The sequence below is a fragment of the Polyergus mexicanus genome, unplaced genomic scaffold (assembly GCF_030449975.1).
Source record: "Polyergus mexicanus isolate NDT 795.1 unplaced genomic scaffold, iyPolMexi1.0 SCAF_1, whole genome shotgun sequence".
NCBI lineage: Eukaryota > Metazoa > Arthropoda > Insecta > Hymenoptera > Formicidae > Polyergus > Polyergus mexicanus.
This window is the reverse complement of record NW_027223321.1, coordinates 9,521,235-9,533,654: the sequence shown is the minus strand read 5'-3', so window position 1 is coordinate 9,533,654 and position 12,420 is coordinate 9,521,235. Positions and strand designations below refer to the sequence as shown.

The window sequence follows — 12,420 nt, the reverse complement described above, 5'->3', positions numbered from 1 at the left end:
AGGAAGGGGAAATACGGTGTCTACAGTCATTGTTATTGCGGTGATGTTTCATGCAAAGCAGATTGCATATATCAACCATTGGTTGAAAAATATGAATATAAATTTAAAAAATTTGCATAAAAATTAATTTTATATTTATTTTATACCACAATATTCACAACTTTATACTTTACAATTTTATTCAATTATTTTATAGAACGACAAAAGTGTTTTAGAATAAATTCTGTTTATAAAACGATGATGAAACACTGCTATGACAAAGTATATAAATTAAAAAAAAAAAAAAAAATAATAATTCTCTCTTTAAGAAACACATTTTCCTTTCTAAAATGAAAAAAACATTATTTATACCGCTGTACTGCCGAGCGACAGTATTAGGTCGATCTTGAAATAAAATGATATAAAATTCTACACGCACAAGGAGCATAATTCAATCGACAAGTAGCGCGCAATAAACGTGAATGCGCAATGCTGAAATATTATGCAACATTATGGGTGGTTGATCGGCAAGCTATAATCTTGCGTAACTCATTGTTCGTCGATTATGTATGACCATGCGTCAACGTATTCTTCTCTCTTATTTTCATAATTTTTTATCTATTAAATATTATCTTAATCACATACTTGAATCGAATCTCTTTCTCTCTCTCTCTCTCTCTCTCTCTCTCTCTCTCTCTCTCTCTTTCTCTCTCTTCACTAAAAATTTTAAAAGTTATTATTAATATCGCGTTGAAATAAGATAAGATTTGTTTGCTTGTTAAATTAATCCAATTCATCTGATTCAACACGATAACAATTATAATAAAATGCTTCTTTGATAAAATTTTATAATAATACATATAATACATACTGTTATTACATTATTGTATAGAAATTCTCTATTTATATGTTTATATTTTCCAATTTTTTAATTTGATATAAAATATCACATAAACCGAAGAATCTGGCAGCATTCTGTCAACAGATTTTCAGAAATACAATCTTGATATATTTTAACAAAAATGTATCTTCAATATTATCCTTTATTTCATCGTTCGATAAGTCGAATGTACACATCAAATTTTGATGGATTGCGAGGAACGCGATAAAACTGTCGAGTGAATCTCTCGATTCCAAGGGACCTATAACGAATTTCGCAGACGCGTTTACCGTAGGTTGGATTCTTATACGGAGTATCTGTCTTGGAAAACGGGAACGTGGCGGTTTGGTTCAAAACCTTGGTATCTCTCATTTCTCATGCACATATCCATCCATCCCCGAAAACGGAGTTTAGATTCGGTGTCTTCTTACAGTGCCTCTATATCAATAGTATATATAATAAAAAATGTATAATTAGTAAGATTCATATAAAACCCTATTCAGCTTTATATCTAACTTGTGATATAAAAAACAGAATTAGAATTATAACTGTAAAATTGGAAGAACTTGCGATTCAACCTACTATTTTCATTAGACAGCAACTACTCGTCAAATATTGTATAAATAGATATACATACAACATCCAAGTAACACATAATTTTCAACAACGATATTAAACTATGTTCCTTTTTTTATTTCTCTATAATACTATTTTTAGAGTCAACAATGGAATTATCCGACCGCTTTAGCAACATTTAGATCCTGTAAGAGGAACCTTACATAGGACCTTACATAAGTCGCGCGTATCACGACGTTATTCATATACTCGTCACGTACGTGAGTTCAACTCTACCCCCAGCCTTTCCTCAACCCTCTCAAACACATAGACGGGGCGAGTAAGGTATTCGTTAGTGTGAACGTTGCCTAAAAGAGCGTCGGTCGACGTGTCACGACGGGGGGTGGTGGGTTCTCTCGCTGTGTGTACTGTGTATATCGATTGGCATTACGAGGCAGATCAGTCAACCCTACCCGTGTGTCTCGTCGAGGGGTCGAAGGAAATAGCGTGTGAGGAGAAAGAGATCCTGCTACCCCGTCATCCGTCCTCTCTTCGCGGCTGCTGAGACACTTTGTCACCCTCTCAGGCGTCACCGCCACCCCCTCCCCCCTCCCCCTCTCCCCCCGGACCTCACCACCTTCTCGCTCTCGACGGATTGTCGGATGTTGAGGCCTACGAAGTCGAAGCGATACGTGGGGGAGAAATAACGCATCCGCAATTAGCGCCTCTTTATTCAGTCTCTTACGACTCATTGGAAATCTATAAAAAAAAAAAAAAGAGGTACTTCGACGTAAGCGCGGCGACACCTTAGGGTTAAAATCGATAGATCGAGTACCACAATCGCCCTTATCGTTCTTATTCCACTTTATCACTCTCTCACGCGTTACTACCCTCCCGATAGACGACGGTGAGTTGACGGATGCTCGCAAGGTTGAGCGGAGTCAAAGAAGGAAGAGAGAGAGAGAGAGAGAGAGAGAGAGAGAGAGAGAGAGAGAGGAAGTAAGAGGGAACTTTTACCCCGTTAACCCTCCGTTAACCTTCCGTTAAGGAATACGCCGGTAAATGATGGAATATAAAGATACAAGGGAGGAACAAACATAAGGATTCAATCGCACAAGTGTGTACACAATCAATCGTTGGCATAAAGAGTATTATTAGTTAAAAGTTATAGTTAAAAGTGTGCGTCAAACACATATCTTTTATAAGATTGTACTTGTATATTCTAGATTACTGATTCTTTCGCAAGTTCCAATCTTATTTAACATTTACAAAAAAAATCGGGATTTTATTTTACTAGGTATATCTCTCTACATATTATCATACATCTTATTCAGATTTTATTATATACGTTTTAGTTATTTATATAATTATCCTTCTATACGTCTTTATTACATTAAAATTAGCATAGGGAGAATAAAAAAAAAAAAAAAAAATCGATGTTGCGTGAATTTTGACGTAGAGCAGAAAACAGCTGTAGCTTTTATCAGAGCGTAAGCATAGAATTCGCGACATTGGCCATCGCAACGCGCGCTCGCCGCGTACGTAGGAATTTCATCTCCAGATTCCGTTACATGTGTTTTGCGAACTGGTTCGCTCGCGAAAGAATTTCTTCTCGATCGCGGTTTCCGCGTGCGGTCGAAAGTCTGTAACGGCGAGACCGCGAACGGTCCGAGCGGAATGATTTGCGCGCAACACACGTAGGAATTACAAAACTGAAGGGAGTAGACACCCCCCCCCCTCACCTCTCCACCCTTCCCCGTCCGCAATTGCCCCTTTCCTCGCTTTCTCCACCTCTCCCTCGATACGTGTGGTTAGTGCACTATGTATAGGGTGTTCGTTAATAAACGCAATTTGATGAACAGAACGATTACTGCTTGTGCTAAGAATAATTTTTCATTCTTGAACATTTTTTTGAATATTCAAATAATTTTTCACTCGTTAATATTAATTAAAAAAATTGGATTCTTATGCGATGGATTTTATTGAGTATATTTTTCTATATTTAATATTAAATATAAATAAACAAAATTTTAATAGCAAATATTTATCTATCGTGATATTTTAAAACTTTAAGAAATTATGGAAGGGAACGCGGTATTTAGAATTAAGTTTAAAATAAGAGAAAAAGATATTAATAATTCTTTGACAAAAGTTACAAATTCGCGATAAGTCGGACTATTAATTCTCTTCTCCCTGAGTGTGTGCATGAAAAAATGCATTTGCACGGGGTGTTTTTTTTTTTTTTTTTTTTTTTTTTGTTTGTTTAAAACGATGTTCTGCCGCAAAATTTTGGCCCGACATGAATCGACAGCTGAAATTTCTCATATCGCCACGAGTGCGGTGAAGTCGATATCGCGCCGGCGATTTTGCACGGTGAAATATCGGGCACAAAGAGGATTATGACGATTCGATCCCGGGGATTACCTTCGAATAGTATCTCGAATGCGATGGAAGGGGGAGGATCAGCGTATTGTTTTCGATACGCAAATCTCAACAGAAATTTGCGCAATCGGTTCGAGACAGAGAGAGAAAGAAAGAGAGAAGAGAGAGAGAGAGAGAGAGGGGGGGGGAAAGAGAGGAGGGAATAGAGATAGACCGCCGCAGCACATTATTAATCGACACACCTTTAGTCAGCGGAATCTAAACGTTACGCCGCGTTAATTTATGGTTCATTCCGTCATTTAAGCAAATTCATTCCTGGCAGCTTACCATGTATTACTGTACACAATATTGTATAAATAAAGATTTATGTAAATTAAGGTCATATGTACGGACAAAGAAACGCTGATTGAAAAATGTGATTAATTGAATCTGATAGAAAATTACACGCATTCTTCAGATATTCTTGATTACATATTTTCGAATATTCGAGAAATGCATTTTTATAACATTTTGAGAAACAACTGTGATTACAATTGTGATATATTTATTGTTAAATTAATTCTTAACAAAATTGTCGAAGCTCGAAGAATAATGAATAGATATGATTCGTAAAACAGCAAGAATCTATATATTTCATATTAGAATCTTGCACAAATCAGGAATAAGAAAAATTTGAATCTCAAACTTTTATGATATTTGATGAATGAAAATTAAACCAGAATTAATCGCACAATAAAAAAAAAAAATTGTAAAAAGAGGATTTTAAATTCACGAATAGTGCGTAGCGCAATCAGAATATCTTCCCTCCTTCTTCTGTGTAACGTAATATTATAACGACTGACCGTCACGGTTTTTATCGGAGCGTGCGTAGCTCTCGCACGAGCTCCTCTCGCAGAGAAATAAAGCGGAAGACAAAGAGGAGGACGGTCGGCGTGTTGATACGCGCGCCTACCGGTCAGCGCGGCAGATGGATAGATAGATAGATAGGTAGGTAGGTGGGTAGGTAGATAGGTAACCCGAGACTCGACGAGAGGTCAGCCTTCGCAGATTGACGGACGCGATAAATCGAGCCGCGGTGACATCGGGCTCGAGTGACGCGTAGCGAGGCGAGGTGAGGCGACGCGACGCGGTGCGATGGGACGCGACGCGACAACCCACTGACCTGCGAATCCAATGCATAGAGTTTCTCTCTCGTCGTGCACGGTCGCTGCATCAATGCGCACCGATACACACGCGTATATATATATACATATACATACTATAAACCACCGGGAAGAGAGAGAGAGAGAGAGAGAGAGAGCCTCGTAAATATTCCTGTTTATACGTCACCCACGTAATACTCTGCCGTGCCTTGTCGTGTACGGGGGTGTGCGGCATCGAGCACTGCAACGTGCGTCTATGACACGATATATCCGGGGATCGGGAAATCTCTCGGTCTATATCGAGTTTCAAACTCGATCGAGAAGCGATTTCTCAAAAATGCAGCAGGGTTTGGGAATTGTCGATCGAGAAGCGATTTCCCGCCAGAGGTGAGAGGGATCGGTGTCGCGGTCAAGCCGGGAGAACAGTGACGATATACGTGATATAGCATGCCATGTTAAATGCAGCTCTCGCGTGGAATCTGTCGACGTTATCCACCTTTTGAAAGATTTCTTTAAAATGATATTTTAAGCAAGAATTCTTTAACATGAAAATTCGCAGAGATTTTTGCAATTTATCCTAGTTTTTTTAAATTAAACGAAAGTAATACTTACTAGAAAATGCATTTTTTAAAGTATATGTAACGTATCTATCTTTACCGAGAGAAAACTCGAGAGAGAGAAACGAAGGAAGCCGCGAGAAGGGTAAAGCGAAGAAGCGATGACGGATGAAGAGCGAGAGATTGGGTTCGCGAGATAAAGAAGGTCGACAATAATGCCCTCGGTGCACCCTCGATCCCGTGGTAGCGGACGCAACAAGGCAGTCCCATTATATTGTTTTACCTCGACCGGAGATCAGCGAATGCGCCTCGGAAGGCTGTATATATCATGCGCTTTTCATGAGCAAACGAGAAAACCAGCGGAAGAAGGGACTCGCAAGGGAGATTCGAACCGTGGGTCGCGAGTACGACGACAAGGGCCTAGACAGTGGTAAAAGTGCATTAATCCGACATTCGTCACGTGGAGAGATTGAATGCGCGAGGTGCTATCAAATCCAGAAGCGATTATTCTCCTTTAAAGCCCGTCAATAATTATATTAGTTTGCTTCGATCCTCCCTCGATATATTTTGAGACTAGAGATGGAACTGATACCACAAGATTACGGCTATAATCGGAAACAGATCCAAGATCTAAGATCTTGGAGTGAAACTAGAAACAGGCAGAAAATTAATTAATCGACGATGAAATTGAGAGAGCATATCCGTTTGAATCTACGAAAAATAAGTACATTTTCTAGATCATTTTTGCAGCGCAACGCTTTGATAAGAAATTTTCTTCTCTTTTACAATATTAATACAATATTATTAAGTACTCAAATAAAAATGTTCAGCTTAATTTTTTTTGTCGCGCACACCGCGCATGAAAATATAAATTCGCAAATATTTGGATAAATAAAAAAAAAAAAAAAAAAAATTCCTTATGCTGAAAATTTTTATTTAAGTATTTAACAATATTGTATTAATTTGGAAAAAAATAAAAAGTTTCTATCAAATCATTGCGCTGCAAAAAAATCTAGAAAATGTACTCATTTTTCGAGAATTCAAACAGATACATATATATCTCCTTAACGAAATTCTTCGATCTAATACATATGCTATGATTGAATTCTTTTCTATTTTGCATAAATACCAGTTAAACATCAGTGAAAAATATAATTTAATATCACATTAGTGGCAAAAATAATGCATTTATTCATTGTTGATAACACACATTAGGTTTTGTCGCATACATCAGCGCATATATAATATATCAGCGATATTGAAATCGTAGAAATGCGTTCGAGAGATCCCGTGCGCGTATGTTTCCTCCGCAGTGACGCCTGTTCGAGATCCGGAGGTGAAAAAACAATGCTGCAGCGACCCCGAACCCCCTCCGTTTCGATCACGATGGAAACTCTTCCCGCACTCTCTCCTATTTCTTCTTTCTCCCTTTGTTTCGCTGGTCTCTCTATCTTATCTCTTCCCTCTTTTTCTCTTTCTGTCTCCTCCATCCGCCTATTTCGTTCTCGTCACTCTCTGGTGAAATTCTTCCGCATGCCTGTACGCCGTCTCGTCTCGCGCAACCCGGTACAATGCAACCCCGGGATGTATTGTGGATCAGCCTTTCACCAGACAACCCAGTGACGTCAACGATACGACGACAACTGTACCATGGTATACGTATACATATAACCGATCGTATCTCGAGAGATGCTTTTTCATTTAATGGTCTTGAGAACTATACGTAACGCGGTGTACCCCCCAATCTCGTTCATTCAATCGTTTGATGATATCGGGAATAGCATTGAGAAACATTACGATCTATCGTAAAAATAAGATATTTCTATGTAAAGATATTTTGCAAAAATGTATATTACGAGCAAACTCGTCAAGTTAAATTATCCTATTTAATTCAATTATAATTTATTTTAGTATAACTTTTTTTTTGAAAATTTCTACAAACGAAGCGAAGAACAGTTAATTCCGTTGTAATAATATAATAGTCTTTATAATTATTGGAAATAAAATAATGTGTTTTAAAAAGAGTTAGCAAAAAAGCGACAGAATGATCTTCAAGGTAACTACATTTTTTTTGTCTAAGGTATTATTGATAATCGTTCCGAGGGATATTTATTCTCTTGATCTATTTTCCGTAGCTTGCATTAAGGAGGAAATCAAAGTAACGGTATTTTTTGCAATCAACGACAAAAGGGTAAAAAAATATTTAAAAAAGGGAAGAAAAATATATCTGTGTGTATCCTTCCCCGGGTTCTTTATCGCAAACTCTTTATAGGAAGCGCGAAGAAAGTGCGATAAACGCGACGTTCTCAACCCCTTCTCAACACAAAGGTATCGACGTTATTGAGAGAATCGTGAGAACCGCTGAAGACTTAAATAACTCCCTTTGAGGAGCGTATATATGTAAAAGAGTGCTTAGAAGGATGCGGCGAGATGAAGGCTTAATTTCAATATGCGTTGCAAGTAATTAATTAAAACAATTTGTCTCGTTAAAAGCGTAAATTGTATAGCAATATTTTCAATGTTAATGATATGCAAAAAAAATATCTTTTATATTTACGATTTATTATTTATTTTATATTTTCCTTTTCATAAATAGATATTCCTTAGAAATTTAAAATCGCATTGTCTATAATCGTGCTTTTTATTATTTCGAAAATAGCGATTATTATAAAAAAAAATTAATCTTGTTCAATAAGAAAGGGAAAAAGACAGAAGAGAGAGAAGGAGAGAGAGAGAGAGAGAGAGAAGGAGTATATAGATTTGAGAAAGAAATGCACAGTTTGCATTGCGATTTTCGATGAAAAATAAAAGTCCTGAGAGTCTGTCTGAATTTAACGTAGAGTTATTCAGAGTATTAAGATGCGCTATATGAATCAGGCCAGATCGAAAAATCTCCTCCCTTATCGAGGGGAGACAGGCGGCGCCTGCAGCTCGCGCGATGATTGCGCCGTAATCTGCTTTCGCTTTGCTTTTTCGAGGAACAGGGAGAGGGTGGGGGAGGTGGAAGGGTGGTTGTTGCGTGATTGGCCGGGGGCATCTTCCGTTTCGACCGATACATCGACAACAGTCGAAATACTTAGGGAGAATATACGCGCGGACGAAATAGACGCTCGAGGAGAGAGAGAGAGAGAGAGAGAGAGAAAGAGATTTAGGCGGCAGGACGAGGATGGAGATGAAACAACCCTTCTGACACGGGTTATCCTATAAACGGTGCCACCCCCGCAGCAACGTACCGATAATCCGGCCCCCAGGGCCCGCATGCGGTTGAACGCTCGCAACAGTTACCATATTTGATTGTATATCTCTTTCCCCCATCCCCTTTAACAAGATAGAAATAATACAAAATAATATGCGTTGCATCGTAAAAAGGTGTTATTTTTATGCGAGAGAAATTTTATGTAATATTATTAATATTTTTAATAATTCGTAAAAGAGGTTGTTTCCCCCCCAATCATGATATTAATATAATCGTAATAATATCAGTTGTATAACAATGCTATATATGATCAATAGCAAAATATGTTATTGATTCATATATGACTTGCTAATTTATACCAAGTGCATAGCGCCGCAATTTTTAATTTATTTTTTTTCAAAGTAATTTTTATATGTTATTATCGTGTAAATTGTTCAATATTTCCTCATCTGAAATTATTGAAATGGGGAAAAATATTATTTGTTTTAAACAATGTTTATATCATCTAAGTTTGGTTCAAAAAAACTTTGCTTAAGAAATAAAATTACAATATCATGCAATTATATTACGAAAAAAATTTTAACTCTAAAATGAGCAAATCTCCGTTGCAAAAAATATCATCGATCGCACGTCACTTCGTTAAGCTTTCGTCAAGGGCCATGTATAATTATTATAAATATATTATTAGTGTAAGAGCGAACAGAATTGCGAATTTCTCTCCTCGCGACAAGATCTGCGGGATGAGCGTCGCGATAAATAAAAAATCAGAGAGGCCGTTTTCCGTTGCGTCTGACACACCCCGTGTCGAGACGGTGGCGACGGGAAAACGCGGAGAAAGAAATCGCACGCGTTTGATGTGCCGGCAAAGGGAATGCGGTGCGACGGGTGGGAGGGGGTGCAGGGCGGATGGGGGGGAAGTGGGAAAGGGGAATGCGATGTCGGAGGTGGAGTAGTTTCGCGTGGGTTGGCCGGTCGACTGCAACCACGTTTCTGCGCAACCCCCCGCATCCCCGGTCTACTCGACCTCTCTGTTTCACTCTCTCTCTCTCTCTCTTCCTCTCTTTCTCTTTCTGTTTCTCTCTCTTTCCCTTTCTCTGTCCCTCTGTGTTTCGTTCCGCGTTTCTCTGTTCCTCTGCGCTTCGAAGACCGCGTTTAAACGTTACCGGAAAATTATTACCGGAAAAGCGTTGCACACACACGCGTGCGGCAAACCGCGGGACCCACCGACGGAATTACATTGATATTAGTATCGTTTGGTCCGATAAATTAATTAATTAAAACGTTCCCGTCCCGTCCTGCCGCCTGTGGCCACTACGCCACACGCGTATTTGCGTTTCACGCTAACGCTTTAACGCAGTAAACATCGAAATACCGTGCGCCAACAATTGTCGAAGGCTTTCGTCGTGTGGGAAATCTTCCCCTATAACAGCCTTGTCTAAAAATACGGAATGCTTTTAGCAAACCGTAACGCTATTGAATATCTAATTCTCGTATCTTCTCCTATCTTCGTAATAACAAGATCGTTAAACGATCGAGAACCTGTGCTCATTGAAAAAAAAAAAAAAAAAAAAAAATGTCACGATAATTATGATGACTTACCTTTCTTCGCGTGCAATATGTCCGCTGGATCTGGTGGTAAGGATGAACAATGGCTCGGACTCAAACTAGATTGTATCGACGAAAAAGGGCTTCCCGCACTCGACGGATACCTAAAATAATAATTTGCTCTTAAGCAAACTAATGAACATAATAATTATAGTATGAGAATTAATTTTTTATTATATAAAGAAAAAAAAAACAAGCGCAACTTATAGAAGAAACTTTAAAAATTTAAATGAAATGATAATCTCTCTCTTAAAATTTTGTTCCGTTTCATTGCAAAATTATCTCGCAATCGGTGCAATTTTAATATATAATTTACTTTGCACATTCTCTGTTTATCATATTGATTGTCCGCAGTACTTTCTTTTTAGAATTGAAAATGAAATAAAAAATTTTTTAAATTTTTTAAAAATATTTCTCGTCCCCGATAATTCGGCAAAAATATTTTTTCTTAATTTAAAAGAGATAATCATTTCTCAAAATTCTTTTTATATTGAATAAAAAATTCCAATTCCATTACGTCATAATTTCGAGAAATACGATATTAACGTTGTAATAGAGTATTACGTAACATATTTCTATAAAATTATATATCTTACGTATATAGAGCGGTATATTAATATGTTAGAGAAAAAGAATATACGAAGAAATTTTTATAAGAAATTATTATCTCCTTTTCTCGTGTCAGTTGAATTACACGTCGTAGAATATATATTCTACACATAATGCTGTTTACCAGGCACTGAGGATATTTGAATTTTAGTTTTACCAGGGATTGGGACGCGGCCAGCCGGTGGTCTGTCCGTTTAATAGCCTGAGTTTATCGTAAACGCTCTCCGCCGGACTGCCGGCACCGACGCCAACCCCCACGGCCCCCACCCCTTGCTGTTGCTGTTGCTGCTGCTGCCTCTGTTCCTTCTGCGCGGCCAGATTTCTCAGTACCCTGTTGATCGAGGACACCTGGAACCCGAATACATTTACCGATGTATAAAACAAGTTAACCATATACTCCAGCATAATTAAATAAATTCGCAGCCGTTAAACTGCGCGCATAACATTCATATACTACGTACCCGTTTTTCAGATGCTTCTTGCGAATAAGAGCGCATACACAGTACAATTTTTATTGCGCCAATGTACGACAAAGAAATAAAAACAAATTAAGATCTTGTATCATTATTAATGTATACAGTAAAATTACCAAGTGACATCACTATGTAAATTTAGGGAAATGAAGGTAAATGCTTTAAACTAAAATCATATTAAGATCAAGTTTCGTCGAAGCTAAATAAGAAATAAAATTCTATATGTACTTCTACTTCTTAATTGTTATAACAATTTATTTTTAATCAATGATAATACAAAGTATCAACATTTGAATATTTTTGTCCTTGACTTAAAATAAATTGATGAATCTCTGGAAATATTGAGATTTTAACACAGCTAGTATTTCTATTTACATATATACCTAAATTTAATCGATCTTACATTTTTTTTCTAACTTCCTCATCGCTTTTCTTTCTAATTGCACTTCTTTCGATAGCTAAATTACTTTCTCTTTCTCCCTCATCCCAAAGTTTCGAATGGCAAGAAAATATCGCAAAAAAAAAAAAAAAAAAAAATCTTTTCTTCACGAAAGCATTTGGAGAGTTATCGAGCGGTATTGCGCACATTTTTCTCTCATTCTCTCCCTTTTTTCCTTGCGATCGGATTTATTATAAACATGAAATGTGCGGAGAACGATGAAGATTCTCTCTCTCTCTCTCTCTGGGAGGGAGGGGAGAGGCGCTTCTGCCCGATGAAATGCGACGAGAGCGGTAATTAAAACGATGCGGTGAGAGGCTGCCGACGCGGCGCGCTCTGCACGAGGGAGTTAATTACCTCCGCCTTCAATTATATCCGTCTCCGCGCCACTCCAAGGGGACTTGGCCTCTGCCGACGTAAGTACACACTCGCGCATTTGCGTCGCGCGAATTTGTCCTCCCTGCGCGCCGTATTCGCATATATGATCCCGAAACTCAGAATCGCTCTTAAGTGCGATAACGCCGCAATCTATCGTGTTCGATATGAGAATTTCAACAGGAAATTTCCGAGAGAACAAATTTCGTATTACACGTGTATCGCGAG

The 12,420-nt window shown here is 38.0% G+C and overlaps 1 protein-coding gene across 4 annotated transcripts in view; it reads right to left on the bottom strand.

Annotated features, from left to right (window-relative positions):
* LOC138934060 (paired box protein Pax-6) overlaps window positions 1–12,420 on the bottom strand; it is a 92,315-nt gene that overhangs the window by 26,686 nt on the left and 53,209 nt on the right. For all 4 annotated transcript variants that reach the window (XR_011447087.1, XM_070297464.1, XM_070297473.1 and 1 more), the window contains 2 exons: window positions 11,063–11,253; window positions 10,291–10,400 (listed from right to left, as the gene is read on the bottom strand). Coding sequence is in view for 3 of the 4 variants with exons in the window: in XM_070297464.1 (XP_070153565.1) it covers window positions 10,291–10,400; window positions 11,063–11,253 (301 nt within the window). In the remaining variant the exon portion in view is untranslated. The remainder of the gene's footprint in view (window positions 1–10,290; window positions 10,401–11,062; window positions 11,254–12,420) is intronic.